At 57.6% G+C, this 17613-nt stretch overlaps 1 protein-coding gene across 2 annotated transcripts in view; it reads right to left on the reverse strand.

Moving 5' to 3' along the window:
* The window catches only part of LOC122382675 (protein gustavus-like), a 62672-nt gene that overhangs the window by 21933 nt on the left and 23126 nt on the right, over window positions 1–17613 (reverse strand). The window contains exon 1 of one of the 2 annotated variants that reach the window (XM_043368342.1): window positions 15780–15922. The exons of the other annotated variant lie outside the window; for it this stretch is intronic. Within the exon in view, the coding sequence (XP_043224277.1) occupies window positions 15780–15907 (128 nt within the window). The 5' untranslated portion in view covers window positions 15908–15922. Of the gene's footprint in view, window positions 1–15779; window positions 15923–17613 lie in introns of those variants that run through there. 2 annotated transcript variants of the gene reach the window in all.

Here is a 17613-nt window from a genome sequence, read left to right on the forward strand (position 1 = left end):
AGCGTCGGCTCGCGCACAACCGCAGCCACAGCGGCGGTCGGGGAGGTGCCCACGGAGACTCGCCAGTCGCCACTCTGAACATAGACCAACCCAGGGCAGCAGAAGCCGCCGCAGCCCACTCTGATTTTCAAAATTATTCTGTTTATTTTGGACCTCATTTTAAGCATATTTTTAAGCATAAGCATATAAGTCCGACGGTCCTATTTACAAACGACGGGTCAACAACTTTTGGGTGGAGTTGTTGCTTGAACCACCTCGGCAAGTGGGTCAGGCAATAAATGCCACGCGAGACACTGGACAGACCCATGTGTGTTTACAGATGACCCGTGCCGAGCCCATAACCCGAATAGGCCTCAGCCACAACACCCATATAGCCACCCTTCCTCCCCCTCTCCGAGCCATTTCTCACGCCGGTCCCCCAGCCCGTTAGAAGGCCTCCTGCTCCCCTCCCTGATCAGTACGGCGCGGCACCCCGCCGGACGGCCCCGGGGCGCCCCACAGGCAGGGGAGGTCGTTGACAGGCAGGCAGCGCCCATTGGCGCAGTCATCAGCTGAGGCCGCCCCAGCCGCGGCGGAGGCACGGCTGGCGAGCGCCGGCGCGGCGGTCCAGGGAGGCCCACCCGGCGCGACCCGACCCGCCGCCTGCAACTGGAGACCGCCTCGCCTTTGAGGTGGCAATGGGAACGGATCGGGTGCACTGAATACCGCCAGGCGAGAGCGATCAACTGCGACCCATGGTTCGAGAAGGCGGCGTAGACTTTCGACATACCCAGCGTACTTTGACCGTGCATTTTCTCTCACCCAGGTGTGAGCAAAAATAGACAAAACCTTTCCTATTTCAACGTGCAGGTAACACTATCGCGAGATCTACCCCGCGGTTGTTTCTGCAGCTGTGACCTACCCCGCTCCTGCCACCGCCGCCTCTAGTCCGTCGTCTGGCAGCGTCCGCCGTCCGTGCGTCATGACGAGGAGGGGGAGGGGGGAGGGGCGCCCTACTGGTGCCACATTGCCACTAACGCGGTCGACGACACGTTGAGGTCTGGCGGCGCTGCTCCGGGCACAGCTCCGAGCCGCAGCAGTCTGAGCCTCCTGGGCCAGCCGGACAGGCAGGGAGGACGGACGGCCGCACTATTTTGGTGCGCAGCGGTCCCAGGTCTGGGTGCGTGCCGTCACGGCTCGGCGAAGCTCGGTGGCCTGTCAGCGGTCCGGCGCAGATCAGAGCCTTCGCAGGACATGTTTGTTAGGTTGATGTTGGTTGATGTTGTAAGGCTGATTTGATGGAAACCGAAAAGGACGGCTTGGAACGGAGCGCAGCTAAAACAAAGGTCACTGCTTCCTGGCATAAAAAAACGATGAATGTTTGAAGTAATCAAACACGTAAACGAAGTAAAAAAGAAGAAATACGCGTAAGAAGGAAGTGAAATCAACTCTAAAAAAGCATTTATCCTCTCAGCTGCTCACAGTTCAGCCTTCTTTTCCCTAGGAAACATCGCCGTCGTCGTGCGGAGCTCAGCGACTGATCACGTTATCTGGACCAAACACCGCTCCACAGCCCCGGATTGTGCGACGGCTGTGAAATGAGCAGCCGGCTCGGCATGCATTCCGAGCAGCGATCGAACCGCTCCTCCGCTGAGGCAACAGACCTGACAGGATAATCAATAAATACGCACTCAGCAAACCCTGCGATCCCGACAGGCTGCTCTCATCGACAGCGATTATTCCAACGATTTTCCGTCGGTCACTGACGGGGAAATCGTTCTTACGCCCACTCTGCATGACCCGCCCACTATTTACACCCGTCGCCGGCCGCGGGCGCCCTGGGACGCACCGCCGCGCCGTGTCAGCGGTGTCGGGGTGTCGGTGGGGCGCCGCCGACGCCGTCCGTCCGTCGGTCCGGCCTCCCCTGTTCCGGCGGCGGCGCCGACCCCTCGCCGCCCGCGCCCGACCGTATTGATTTCTGTACAAAACGGCAATCCAATAGTGGGCCGCACGGCACGGCGGGCCGGGCGGCCGGCCGGCGTGCGGCACGGAGAGACGCCAGGATAAGGAGACGGTGAAGGCACGGAGAGACGGCGGAGGCGCGGAGAGACGGTGGTGGAGTCGTCAGCGACCCACAGACCGCCGCACGGGGAGAGGAACTGAATCAAGACCGTCTTATGTGTCCACATATGCTGTCAGTTACCCATAGGGCTCCTGACCAGCCCAGTGTCCATTGTACTCACTGGTGGCTGCGATGGCTGGAATGCAGAATCAAGTGCACACCTAGCACAGCTCACTCCACCACACCAGACCGTGTAGGTCACACGCGTTACACTGCCCGCCCCGGTCATAGTGAGCCATGTGCCAGTCACACGAGGTCACCGGGACAGCGCGGGGTCACGCGGGTCACACAGGCGGTGTACCGGGTGACCTGCACACCGCTCCATGCAGCCAGAAGTTGGTCAGGCGACTATTTCTGGGGTCGAGCCGCCAGTCAGCCTCCGAGGCATAACATGAGGCGCCGCGCCGCCGAGTATTTGACGAAAATAAACACACGCGCCGACACAACGGTGCATGCCTGGTGGGCGGCGGCGTTCGCCGGCTGACGCGGAGAATACCACCGGCACCGCATACCCAACCCACGTGCAGGGGCGGCACACACCGGGCACACAGCCGCAGCTGGTGGGGAAGACGCCGTCACGGATATACTAGAGTAGGCGGGCGAGTCTCCAGCTGACGCAGACGCCCGCGTTCCCAGAGGTCCTGCGCGTCTTCCACCGGTCAGCCGCCCCCCGGCAGGGAGTTTGAGCCCATGGGGGTGACTGCGCTGTCGGAGTTCAAGTGAAAAACAACACAACTTTGCGGCAGCTCACTTGCCGTCTGTTTCGTCCATAACTTCTTTAAACGAGATCGGGAAGCAGAAACTGCCAACGAAAATGGCAGATATCGCAAATGCTGATGAACGCCAAAAAGTTCCGTGTGCTAGAGAGCGAGACGAAGAATCGAGAAAAAAAAAACTTGCAGACAGTGCATTTGACTAACAAATTTCAGAGGATGGCAAATGCACTGTTCAAAAATCCCGTCTATTATGGAGGGCTAATCAACTCCGCCAGGCGTTCAACAACTTCCAAAAAGCAGTCAACAGTGACACCCTTCATGATAATTCGGCGGTCTCTAAAAGACCTCGGACAAGCACACCTGAAATGTCATATCCCTTGCTACCACGCCTCCCTTTGTCAGTTGCGTCATGAAGTCACTCCAAAACAATCTTAAAGGGACTATCCCACCTTCTAAAATGTTGTTAAAACCAGTTAAATTGTGCCCGACTTTATAGATTGGATGACCAGGAACACGGTTCTGGCATTTATTTTTCATTAAACATCTTAGGCTTCCCATATTCCAAACACAAACTTTCAAATATGTGACGTCACAGCCCAAAATTACCTCCTCCCCCAGGCCACATTACTGTCATAAAGCTGATTCTTTCTACTCTGTAGGCACCACAACAAAGTTCAGACCAAGTTTTAAGCGATTTTTCAACGAACAAACCCATTTAAATCAGAATGACTAAACGAGGTGACGTCACACTAACGGTCGCTCCATGTTGAAGATAGGGCCTTGTACAAGGCCCATTTTCAAATGAAGGGAACGAATTTCTTCAACACCAAGAGGCCGCGGGGGTTGCAACCTAGATAGATAGTGGTTTCTGAACCTCGCCGCAAACTTGGCTATCTCAACTCAAACCCCATGTTAAAGGTGGGATAGTCCCTTTAACATTCCGATCAGACATGTTCCGAGGTAATGACCCTGAAGACACGCTCGACCCTGTCCTGGCGTCTTCAGCCTCGAACGGTTCAGCTCAAGTTCAAACTCGAACTAGCTGCCTCTCAACTCTCATGCCCAATGCCCATGATGCGTTCCGAAGCCGGGACCGGTTGGGGCGGTAGACGGTCGGCCTGTCTGCCCCAGCAAGGCCCCGGACCGGAGCTTGAGTCACAGCACCGATAATTACCGCCTAATTACAGCGTGTTACAGAGTCGAGGGTTAGTCAGTTGGGGAGGGGAGGGGAGCACGTCCCATCCACTCCCACATGTGTCGGGGCCCGGGGGATCAACTGGGGAGGGGTCGGCAGAAAGGAGGCCGCGTCCACCGGCCAGCAGGCGTTGACAAGTGTTGGACGCAGATTGGGGTCAGACGAGTCATCGCTGTCGGATGTCAGGTCACATTTGGAAGCCGAGCTGATAAGTGAGGTCAATCTGGGGTGCCAGGCTTAGGTACACCTTGCGGGGAAGGGTTTTGATGGGCTGACAGGACCGAACTAGACATCACCTCTCTCAAAGAGCTATTCAATCTGCGTCAGGCGATGCACCCTCGCGAGCAAATCACATGTCAGCCGACATGCTATCGATCCAGAGCACCCGATGTACCACTCATGCCACGGCGGCTCTCCTTCTCCGCTCAAACGACCGAACGAACAGCCGTAAAACACGGTAACGGCCACTGCCGCCGCCGACGCCGTCCGCTTGGTCCGATATTTCTCGGCTGGGTTTCTGCCAGCGCTGCAGGACAGTCGCCGTCCGGCCGGCCAAGGAGGGCACCAGTGAGCTGTCAGCCGGCGCCGCACGGGCCACAGATCGACCAGAGACGGACGGACGGGCGGACGGACAGTGGTGGGGGCAACCGGGCGGCCTCGGAGCGCATTGCACGTGACTGGACGGTGCTGTGTAGCGCGGTGCGGCTCGGCGCGGCTCGGCGTGGCGTGGCGTGGCGTCGACGCCCGTGCCGTCCCCGCTCCATCACGTCGGTCCAGTTGGCGCACGCCGCACGCCGCAGAGCCCAGCTGTTACCCGCGTCACCGCAGTCATTGTGACGGGAGCATCAGTCAGCGTCCGGCTAAAAAGGCCCGGCTGACAGCGCATCCGGCCCGTCCGCCGGCCAACCGGCGCTGAACGGTTGTCGATCGAGCCACGCGATGGGTCTACTCTCCACAGCGGAGCGACAGTCTGAGTTCAAACACGTCTGACCCACCTCCGAAAGGTCTCCGTAGGTGCGAGTCAGACGGTAACCTTATCAACGAAGCAGACTTTCTGACGGTGCTAACTGCTAAGTGCATGTTGGCGTCCGACCTCCGGACAACATACGAACAAGAGAGAGAGGGGAGGCATCTGGGGAGCTCAACATACTCCCACACGTTCAAACTCGTCTGTAGCACGTCCCACGCCTCACAGACATCCAGCGTCGTGCCCGGTTTCCCATCCCACGCCGGGCTCACAGCCCCGAAAAGCTGGAATGTGTCAGGCGACACCGGCCCGCGGCGCAGCTGGTGGCACTGCCGAGCCGGCACGCGCCTCCAGCCGCGACTGAGGCACGGGGACCCACGGGACGAGCACGCAGCTGGAGAGCCACGTGCCCCGAGCTAGGAGAGCCGGCCGGCAGGCGGGTCGCGGCACCCCGCGTGGTGCCGTGCGGGTCCCCAGCCACCGCCGCCAGAGCGGCGAGCCGGCAGCAGCGGCCCGGTCGGCCGGTCGGCCTTGGAGTGGGCGGGGCGGGGAGCGGCCTCTGCCTCCTCTGCCTTCCTCCCCGCTCTGCCGGTCGGCGGGCAGTCAGACCGGGCCGGCCCGCTCAGCCGGCTCACCAGACGCAGGCAGTCCAGACACGGAACGGTCGGCAGTCCGGTCACCGTGGTGTCAGCGGCCCAGACACGGATCGGTCAACGGTCCGGACATTGGAGCGGTCAGAACACCGGCAGTCCGGCAGTCCAGTCACAGAGTAGTCACCGGTCCAGCCACCCAGCCACAGAACAGTCCCCTCCGCGGTCCACGGCACGACGAACCACGATCAACAACAGCTAGCACCTGCCGCCCCATTAACATTTCAGGCAGCGCCAACAGAAGGCCGTCCGATTCCCGGGCGTACCGAGCGCCGCAGCTATTCCGGCGGCGCGGGTCACGCGGGTCGGGGTCGCAGTGACATTTGCCCACACAACACCGACGGCAATTACCCCCGTTAATTATCGTTTTGTTGGTCTCTGCGTATCTATCAGTGGCCATTAAAAACGTCATTAGCGGGTGAGCACACGGCTACGGTATTGCAGTGCAGCCAGCGTATGGCCAGCGAAGGTCACGACGTCCGTAAGCTGAGCTTTCCCAGGCGCCGACAGTTGTGGTCAAGAAGGCGGCCAAATATTAGCCTCACTGGGACGGATCTGTTTACTGAGGGTGGACGTGCTATGTTTCACGGGGGCGGCCACACAGCAGGCCGCCGCTGACCGCCAGTGACGCCGGTCAAAGGGGACCGGCCGGTCCACGGGAGAGAGGGGCGGAGGAGGGCGGCAGAGGGCGAAGATCGGACGGGGTCGCTGCTCCGCGGCGGAGTCAGCTAATGACCCCCGCTGAGTCACAGCTCGGCAGAGGTCGCCGCCACAGCTGGTGGCAGCGGGAGCCGAGGAGGGCGTCATCCAGAGGTGGTGAACTGGTGATGCGGAGCGAGCGCCCAGAGATTTGATCGGGGTGGGGCGGGATGCGCAGCTACACCTTAGTGGACTGCAAACCACGCATACGTCGGCAAACGGGGGGCCGAATGTATCACATCACATCTGATGACCGAGTTACAGCGAAATCTGGACGCTTCAAAACATCTCGCGACAAGCGACCGATACCGTCACCCAGTCTGACCAGCCTACGACCAAACACCTGACCGTCCTGGCTATCCTGACTACAACGAACAAGCAAATGTCCAAACCTGAGCCTGGTTCATCTTCCAAAGCACATCCTGATGGCTCAGGTGACCTGCCACCCGCCTCCGCGGTCAGGTCACGGCCGGAAAACACGCTAACCGGCGCCTCTGGTAGCCATAGGCTGGTGTCGAGGCGTTCCGCATCGCTGAGCTCGCGGCCAGCGCCGCCCGGTCGCTGACCAATTGAGGCGAACACAACCGCTCCATGGATCAGCACTGCATATCTCAGTGACACCGCTGTGGCAAGAGCTATGTTTCCGGCCGACGCCAACATCCTGAGACTGTTCGGATGCGGCGCACGTAACGCTATCACATCTCCGGTGATGCAATATACCCTGTCAATTTCCGTAGCATAAAAATAAAACATGAAGGAACATCCGATCTGTCTTCCAGAGTGTGGGCGAGTGGAGTTGCGGCTAGCACCACTCAAATCTGACATCGGCGGGGGTGAGGTGGAAATGTGGACTGAAATAATCTGCGTAAGCCAGAGTGAGCACCGTGGCGGTTCGTTCGGTGCCGATGAGGCGAAGCCATGCGATGAGCGACCGATTTATATGTGCTGGACGGCTCCCAGGTGACGGCAATTCCAGCCAATGTCAGTCACCGGCGCCGTCAACCCCAAGCGTCACACAGTGTCAGTGTCCTCACGGCATCCCATGCGACCCTCCGGTAAGCAACAGTTGAGCGTAGCGTCCCTAGTAGACCTCGGACAAACTCCGAAACAGTCCTGGATTTCCGCCAGCGGAGAGCTCACGGGCTCGGCTTATCAGCGCCCTTTATCCAAGCACTGACAACTAAACTGTTGTTGCTGCATCCTGCCCATCACCGCTATCTTCCATAAAACAAGCTTATCGCTGACCCAACACCACAGCAATGTGCCAATCCGGTTATTTACGCTGGGAGCACAGAGTCCAAGGCAGTGAGAGAAGGCACTCCTCTGGCGGACCCACTTCGAGCAGAGAGCTCCGTTCTGACCTGGCCAAAGTTGAGACTTCGGAGGGGTGTTAGGAAGGCCCGTGTACGGGCAAACGGACAGAAATCGCTCTGAGCTCGAGACAGGTGCAGATTTAATGAACTGCTACATAGCTGGCATTGAGACTGCAGTGCCATTGCTGGACGTGAGCATTACTGGGTAAATTCACCCCAACCACCACACCTTGGCTGATGACAGCCGGACATTTTATCTTTTTACTTAGAAAAAAAGCTTGGCTAAGACATTAGAGAAAGTTAGACTTTCATAACAAAAAGTAGAATGAAGTTTGATTGTTTCATATGGATGGAATCTAAAAGTCGCTCCTCTGGGATTTAATTAAATCATTTTGACACAGGTCGCGCACCAATACCATCAGCCAGGAATAAAACGCTCAGCAACTTTAGACAACATTTTCCAATAAGTTCGAGGCCCATGGCGGGACCTAAACTTTAATGAACTCATTAGACAGCGCCCGGAATACCCCATCCAGTACTCTGTGGGAATTTTAGAACCCAAGTCAGTGCCCAAAAGGATTTTTAGGACCTGCGTAACACTTCAGGCAACAGTTCAGAGAACGTCATGGCCTTTAGCCTGAGTGCATTGGTTCTATTTAGATCCGTAAGGGCACCTAAAACGCTTATGTCCCACCATTCCAGAGTTCCCTTCCGAAGTCCCCGGAGCCAGCCATTTTCAGTGATACCACCATCAGCGGATGCCCTGGTGACCTATGCCGGACCCAAACCGAGCAAACATTGCCATCGCCGCACGTCGCTGACCGCTACACCGTTACAATCGCTGACACTCCGTCCTGCATTCTGCAACCAGTCTGTCATCAAATCGTATAAGCCGGCCTGCCGGGCGGCGGGTGACCGCAGAGTTCTTCTCATTACTTAACAGTTATATAATGCTGCATTTTACTTACACATCTACATGACCATTACTCCTTCAAAATGCCTGGAAGAATGCAGAACAGCGTAATGTTACGTAACGATGAACACGAGCTTTCTGTGATCCCCAAAGTGCACAGCGCCGTAACCAGTTTACTATATAAGTGACTGGTTTGATTGGCCTTATACTGCAAAGCTCCCTGGTTAATTGGGTCTCCACCTGAATACTATAGGCTGTATTCAAACGTTTCTACCATTGCTCACCACAGGATGACGCCGCTCTGTTACTAACCGACCCACCCTGAGCTGTCACAAGTGCCACCAGTGTAAGACATGTGACATATTGTCACCAACCAATGTCAGACCAGTTGGTGTCACGGTCAAACATGTCAAACTTCGTCAGTTTTGACCACGTGTCAGCAGCCAGTGTCAGGGCGGATAGCGTCACGGTCACGTGTGTCACAGTCGGTCCGCTGTGCGAGGCGCGAGGTCAAACCGTCACACACGGCGCGGGCGGGGGAGGGGGCGATACGGCTGCCGTGTCCGTCACCCCGCCGGCGGCCGGCCGGGGTCACAGCTGTGACTGGCGTGGGTGTGACGGTGTCACAGCGTGACACGACACCCGGCGCGGCGGGGCCTTATCGCTGTCCGGGGGCAGTGGCCCGGCCGGCTATCGGCCCACGCCGACGGCGAAACGCGACAGCCGCCTACCGGTCCGAACAACACTCAGACAAGACGCCCGGTCAGCAAACAGCGCTGCCGAGCGGCCAGCCTCGGCGGCGCCCTATTTCCAACCAACGCCGCCACTGGACACGACACGGGTCACCGCTCCAACAGGACCCGCGTAACAGCAGATCTCGGACTCGGGACTGTCCCACTCCCGTCACAGACTCGAACAGCGCACTCAGATCCGTTGTCGCGGGGCTGCCAAAGCTCCCAACTGATCCATAGCTGCTAGGTCACACCACACGGCATCCATTCTGAGCCAGCGAGCACCTTCCGGTGGTGGGCGCCTGTTCCGGCATGACAGGCAGGGTCGGTGCGGCGGTGTATGCCGTATCCAGTGCCGCCGGCAGGCTGTGTTCAGGGTCACCCGTCCGAGGGCGGCGGCCGGCCGTGAGGGGACCGTGAACCCGCGCCAAACGCCGTGAGCTACAGTGACTTGAGGGACCGTGAACTCACGCAAGGCGCCCGCAGCGCTGAGGGCTGCCGTGAAATGAAACATCATGAAGTAACACCCAGTGCCGTCGACAGAGGGGACCGTGAACCTGTGGACATTGATGGCACAGAGTCTCGACTACAGTGGGCAGTAGGGCTGTCAACACATCTTCTGAGCCATGGGCTGCTGTGTACTTCAGTTTGGTACCGGGACAGCGCAGCGCCGCGGGGTAACGCAGGACCATGAAATCATGGCCAGAGCCGTGGGATACCACTGGCTACTGGTGTCCGGACAACACTGTGCGCTGCCGTGGGCTAACACCCGTGAGCCCATACTCAATACCGTCGACTCCCATGGACCCAAGAGCCGTGACCCCCTCCGGTGCTGGCGCAAACGGAAGGACTGCTGACCGTAGTGGTTACACTCGGAAACCGCATACGGTGGCGGAACAAGAAACGGAAACTAGATAAACTCGGACGGAAATGCGAATGCAATGGCAAATCCTACGCGACCCCGGGACTGCTGCGCTGGGCCTGACCGATACCGGTCGCGATGGCCGGTGCTTGATCTGTATTGGCTGCGGCAATGCATATCAAGCATACGGGCAGTAATACGAGAGAAATTGGCGGGTTGGAAACGTCTGAAGCGGCAGACAACGCAGCCGGAAAGTTGAACCCGACGGATGGGGGACACAGACAGATAGCTGGGAAAGGGGAGCCCGGTGGGACGGCACACAGACACAGCCCGAAAAGGGGAGCGGCAGTAGACCGGGAGGCCGGTTTCTGCCTCCTATTGAGACCAGCACCAGCCAGCCAAGAGGCGTTTGCGCGCCCCACTCGAGATATGCAGGGAATTCGTCTCAACTCCCAGCCGCTGCTCCCGTATTCATGCCGTCTATTGAGGTGAATTCAAATCGACCGCCGGCCGGCGCCGGGTCGTCGGAGCAGGCCGGGCGCCGGCGCTCGGTGTTCCCGTGCGGTGGGACGGAGGAGCGGTGCCCGGCCGCTCCACATTGTCCGCCTGGGAACGGCGGCCCCCACGGCAGGTGAGTCGCCGCCGGACGCGGCCCGTGGGAGCGGCGTGCCGACGCTGCCGACGGTGGCTCCGGCAGACGGGAGATAGAGCAGAGACGGGCGGCACTGGGAGACCACGGTACCTCAGAGACGAGCCGTGAGGCGCGCCACGGAGACGGAAAGTGGCGTAGACAGGCGGTACTGAGAGACTAGACAGGCGCTGGCATCGGGAGACAGGAGATGGGCAGGACCGGGCGATATAGAGAGTAGACAGGCGGCACCGGGAGACTCGAGACAGGCGGCACCGTGAAACGCCCGCGTGCGGCGCCAGGAAGACTGGAGACAGACCAGAAACAGGCGGCACGGAGAGACCAGAGGCTGGCGGAAACCAAGACAGGCAGCACATGGAGACGAGCTGTGAGGAGCACTACAGAGACGGGAGATGGAGATAGACAGACGACAGTGAGAGGCCAGAGACAGCCGGTACTGAGAGTGCAGATGAAAGAGCACAGACACCAGGTAGGGCAAAAGGAAGGGACATAAGCTTACCGTGCGATGACAGTAGAGAAACAGATGTCAGTGGTAGATTGGAGCCAGCCCACAACCAGCGGACATATTTGACAACAGGGAGCAGAAAAAGGTCAGAGACGGACGGATGTTGGGGAGACAGCGATATGGATGAACGGAAACAACACTCCCATGTCAGAAATTTCTGGCATGGCCGTATTTACACGACCCGTGGATGGCTCGTACACCGCAAATAGAGTGGAGCGGAATATGGGATGGAAAAAACGCGACTTTCAGACGATATAGAGGAACTGGTGGACGATATGGGGAACCAGTTGAACCTATACAAGCAAAAACATGGGTTGGCATCTCTGCATCCATTCTATCAAAGCTATCAAAATAGCCACGCAGGGAGCTAACCAGAGCTCGCCGCGCCGCACTGTTTGGTGCAGCCGACCAGCGTTGCACACGGCTGTAGCCGGCAGTGAGATGGAACGGTGCGGGGACAGCAGTAATGGTGCCGGCAGCGGTGCGCCGGGTGAGGCTGGTTGCCGCCCGGGTGACAGGAAGGAAGGGTGGGTCACAGCGCACGGTGCGCGCCGCGCTGTGTGTGTGTGTTTGTATCACCGTGACAGGCGCCACGCACTCATCACGCCCCGTGGAGCGGCGAGCCCGCCCCGCCCCGTGCTGGCCCAGTGCAGCGCACACCCACACCCACCCACACACGCCCACCGCCGGCCGCTGTCGCCCGGTCGGCCGGCTAATCGGGCGGTCCGGTACCAGTTTATTCGACCGACGCCTCCATACGGCCCGGCAAAGCCCGCGACCGGCCGGCTTTCAACGCAGCCTGCCTGTTCCGTAACGCCGCACGGCGATAACCATAGCTGGAAGCTACAATTTCACTACCATATCAGCACGAAACATTCCTTCCTGATGCTTCAGAAAACATGTGTTGATCAGTTTTTCATTACTTTATTTGAATATGCATTTAGAGACTTTATGCGGGCATAAATCCATGAACTACAAATCCATGTATACCGTTCAGCAATATCTGATCCTTGGTGCCATATTTGACCTCATTTATAACGCTGACAAGCATTGTAAACCAAGGCCGACCAGACATCTAGTTGTTGGCATACCCGTCCGTTCGTCCGCTCACCGTCGCCTGAACATAGAGCAGAGGCAGTCAGCCGGGCAGACATAGACCTTAGCGACACAGCCTCAGTAGACAGACTGTCCCCACTCCCCAGCGCCGGCAGACCGACTGTGACAGCCTGACAGCACAATTATGACAGTATGACAGCCAGCAGCTGACAGGGATAGCAGCTGCACCAGCCAACACTAGTCCAGAGACTCGGTGGGTCACCAGTCCGTCCGATCCGCCGACCGACGGCGGAAGAGCGACCGACGCAAGGCAGAGGGTGACCGGCAGAGGGAGGGCAGAGCACTCCAGACCCAGGTCTGCACCATTTCTAAAATAGCATCAATTCGCGTCATCGCTGCACGGTTGTCAAGTATGATCAGTCGCGATTGAAGTCGCGATCGATGTTCTTGGATCATCATCATTGGTCGGCGTACGACGTACTCCTCACAACGTGGCCAGAGAGTCACCCACATGCATCGCCTCGTAGGGCTATGGCCTTCAACACTCCGATCGGGAACATGTACCGCCTCGCTGGGCTGGGTTGTGGCAGAGCCCCTGAGTGGGAACATCCGCCAGCTGGGCGAGCTCTCACAGAGACCAGCCATCCGCCGCGCGACGGGCGGCCCGAGGGCAGGGTGAGCAGTGGGTGTTGAGTCGTTGGCTTCAGTGATTTGCAAATTTTCAGCTTTGAATAACTAAAACATTGGGCGCTCGCTGATTATCCAAAATTGTTCTGCATTGCAGCTGCATTCACTGAATACTTCATGCTAAACATCAGAGTGTGGTCTGTGTCACATGCCTCGGCAGTACGTTGTCGTTGATTTAGTGGGGCCGGCGGATCTGTGACTCGTCCCGTGCTGATCTCAGACGAGGCGCAGACTGGCAGCTGAAGGACGATTCCCTGCCGCTCTGCAGTCCCCTCTCTGCCCAGCAGCAGCAGCGGCAGTGTAGCGGTAGCAGCGGCGGTGGGACGGGAGGTTTAGACGCTAGTGACGCCGACAGAACAATAGAAAAATGGATGGAGATGTGACGTGCAATAGTGAAAGGCCGGTGATAAATCCGATACAAAGTGCGTTTGGTGTACCAATGTGATTGATTATGTCATGTTTGATGCTTTGATGTGTTGATACTTCAATATCCAAAAAGAAACAACCGGACAATCCACAGCTCGGTTTGAAAACAAGCTGCGTTCCCCAGTGTTCACATGAACACAACTACCGCAAGTCTCGTATGCGGTTATTTCGCCATACCCACTCCAACCCCGGCGCCGCCGCTGCCGCCAGCAGAAAGTGAAAACAGACCCGGTGAATCGTTCACGACGCGGCGACCGCTTATCTGACCCCGAGACACGCCAGGCCGCCGTCGGCCGCGTGAGTTGCGTATTTTTCCCGTTTCGCAACGGCGATGCGCCGGGGACCTTGTGCGCCTGGTCGGGCGCGTTTTTGCCGCGATCGGCGTACATGGTCGGCCAAGCGGCGCGCAGGGATCAGCCCCGGCGGCACGCGGCGAGGAGGTTCCTTCAGGACGACCAAGGCTAGCAAACAAACGCAGCCGACACACCAGACTTGCCGGGCCCGGTACAGGCGGCGCTCTGGCTCCCCTCCTGGGCAGCGCTACCAGCTCCACACTAAACATGGACACAACATTCAGGAGTATTGTCTGTACCGCACCTTCCACTGATACCCTGAATTAGCGATGAATTTCGGATATGCATTGGCCCCTGTGGAGCTCGCCAGTAAAGCTACGGACTGGGACGGAGAACCATAGCGCGCATAGCCGCTGGAGTACTGCTCGCACCACCACTATAAGCAGATCGCACACAGAATTGGAAGGAGAGAGGGAGAGGGAGGGGAGGCGCGTCTGTCCGTCGGACGGGTCCATCCGCAGGCCGCCACGGCGCGTCGGCCGGCCGCTGGGCGGGCGGCCCGAATCAATACGGGCCCGGCGTGGGCCATGGGCCGGCCGCCGCCGACCGGCCGACGGAGGCAGACCACAGACACGGCAGGAGGGAGCCAGTGCCGGAGGCACGGAGGGATGAGTCAGTAACGACATGGGAGAAATGTCGGAGAGAGAGGGAAAAAGGAGCTACGGGGAAATTTGAATAAGCAGTAGACATTAGAAAAACGGTTGACGAAACATACCTAGTTTACCGGTAACCAAAGAAAACACAAAACACAAAACCAACGCAAAGCAAAACTCAATGTCTTTGGAAATCAAGAGAGCTCTGGGTAGCACAGCAGGAATATGGGGGATCCGGCGAGAACAGTGAGGGCACAGGGGAGAACCGGGCATAAACCTCAATGGCATGGAGCGTGCCCAGGGGAGCCCGCGATAGGACCGACTGGGGCCAGCAAACCAGCCGGCCCATAGTAAACAGGTCAAAGGTTTGTACCGGGACCTTTGGAGCCAAGGACGACAAGTGGCCAGTGGGAGACAAACAGACCCAATCACCATGCGGCGAACACGACACAAAAGTGCGAGGTCAGCGTACAAACTGGCACGTGACAACAAAACGTTCCACTGCCACTTGGAGACAAGCCACCAGAAACATAATGCAGACATTGTTTCAGTTATGGAAGCCGAAGGCATGTGCACAATGGAATAAAAGCTGCCCAAAAGAGACAAGGATGAATTTAAGCTCATTACATGAAAAAGAAATATTGGCTGCATTATAACACGTTAGGAGAAAAACAAACTAAATACTTTTGAGATATTTTTTTGATACGCCACGATTACCAGGCTGATATATGAAGAAAATGTCATCAACAACTAAGCCCGATTAGGCGTGTGTATGCTGCTCGCATGCATTTTGTACGGTAACGGCAGCATCAGCAACTATCAACGGGCCTCGCTCGACGCCGACAAAGCAGAACAAGCGAGGAATATAAAAGTGTAAAGTCCAAACGTTTCGGCACGTAGATCTTCACACAACCATCGAAAACACTATGCCCTATAGAGGCTCAATGCAAGATATCGTCGACCTGTATTTCGACTCCCTCTCTCCCCTGCGCCCGAAGGAGCACGTGGCCAGCGAGCGGTCAGCTCACCGGAAAAACTCTGACTCAGCGGCGCCCAATAATTCCTAGCTAGCCATTTCCGTTCCTACCACCGCCGATGAGGGATGGTGGGGAGTCACAAGGACGCGTGGCAGAAACACAGGGGTTGTCACGGGAGAGTCTGCTTCACTGCTTCACATCACATGTGACATGTGGAGCACCGTGGAGAGGCGAACGAGTGTCTGGGAGAAGCGAACGAGCGAGCGAGGTAGAGCAGCAGGTGTGAGGCGCCCGGCTGCCAGCCACAGCGCCCAGCCTGCCGGTCCGGTTCCACCCCCTTCCCTGCCTACTACCCACCCCCGTCGGTCGTCGGTCAGGACACCCACCTGGACGCCATGACTGCGATGCACCAGCAGGAAGACACGGGCCAAAAGACATTGGTGTCGGCGGCAACAGTCGGACGGAGCCACCAGTGCACCGAGCGCACGCTCACCACCCGCACGTATTCCGTCATCTGAGGCGACGGCGGCGGCGGCGGCGGCGGCGGTGCCGGCGGCAGCGGCGGCCGGCCGCGGCGCGCTGCCATTGGGCGGCGCTGGCCAATGGGCGCCGGCGCCAGCGGCCGGGCGGCATTGGCGGCGGCGGCCCACTGCCGCCGCGGGGGCGACGGCCGCGCGCCTCTACCATTGACCCGGCGCTCCCCCGACGGCCGCGACGCGACCGCACGCGCAGGGCACGCCACCCCTGAGCCGTCGGCGGCAGGCGAGGTGTTGGCGACACCGACAGCCCGAGCAGGCGCCAGCACGGGATGGTTCCTTATCGCAGCGCCCGAGTGGCCTACTGTGTACCGCAGGACAAGCTGATAAAACTACTCCACCGCGACTCGTCAGGACACTAACATAAGTGTGACGGCAGAATAGATACGTGTTCTGGCCTGGGTTCAGCAATGAGCAATGAGCATACCGCGCCCGGGAAGAAACTAGACAAGTCACAAGTGGACATGACCCTCTCCTCACATTAAACTATTTGTAGAGGTCGCCAAATGCCACACACGAAAAGCCCACGGCGTTGGGACCAATAGACTGCATGAAAGCAGCAACCTTTGAACGGCCTTGCACACTTGGCATACGAAAGCGACCCTTCATATCTTATGCCACAGAGCTGCAGAGTCGGAGTCGGAGTCGGAGTCGGTCGGAGCCGGCAATTTCGGCCGGAGTCGGAGTCGCAGTTGGAGTCGCTAAAATCTTACGATTCTGACTCCGGAGTCAGAGTTAACACTGCATGGCTTAAGGTCGTGCCCTACACCAGCTGGTTGCTTGACGATATTTCGCTCGTTGACCTTTCAAAATCAGATTTTGTTGAAGCTAAGGACATATCCTTGTTTTAAACCAGCGTTTTCATTGAAAAAAGCTGAAGACGGCTGCTGCGTCTAAACCTGTTTCCTTTTCGCTTGCTATTTAAAAAGTACTCATTTGCTATGCAAGCCCTTAGAACGCGCAAATAGTCGTTTCAGGCAAGATAAAAAAGATCTCATGAAATGATTAACATGAAATTTGATATTAAGATATGGCCTTAATGACCAATGTCCGGAATCGGAGCTGGAGTCGGAGTCGGAGTCGTTTTTTGAAGCCGGAGACGTAGTCGGAGTCACCTAAAAACAGGGTTTGGTGTTTGTTTAATTTTTCAAATAAACAAACATAAACAAACTGTTCACGAACAAATGTGTTCGCGAACAAGTGACGTCATCGGTCAAATTTTGGTAAACAAACAACGAACAGTTCGCGCACGTTCATGAACTGTTCGCAAACACGGTAAAGAGGGGATAGATAAGACCCCCTCCTTAGCCATTTCGCTCCTAATTGAGATAGAACCTTGCGGGAAAAGCCAGCGTGTGCGTCTATACGAACCACAGCGATTGGCATCCGATTTCAAGGTCTTACACCAACCGATGACCTCTGAGGTCAGGTCAAGTGTCACAAAGTAGGGGTTTGGTTTTTGGTAAATAAATTCGCCACAAATAGTGGCAGAGCCGCGATTGTGGCACCATCGTGCTCGTCGTGGCCAGGCGCTTCGAATGATATACTTTTTGTTTGGATTAGGTCTTTTTAGGATGTTGACCTCAGGTCAAGGTTAGGTCAAAGCCCCTCGGGTCACAAAGCTCCATGAAGGATGTCATGCTGCATATCAATCGATTTGGCAGTTCTTTCTGAGTCAATTGAA

This window comes from Amphibalanus amphitrite, unplaced genomic scaffold (assembly GCF_019059575.1).
Source record: "Amphibalanus amphitrite isolate SeventyFive unplaced genomic scaffold, NRLGWU_Aamphi_draft 000012F_arrow, whole genome shotgun sequence".
NCBI lineage: Eukaryota > Metazoa > Arthropoda > Thecostraca > Balanomorpha > Balanidae > Amphibalanus > Amphibalanus amphitrite.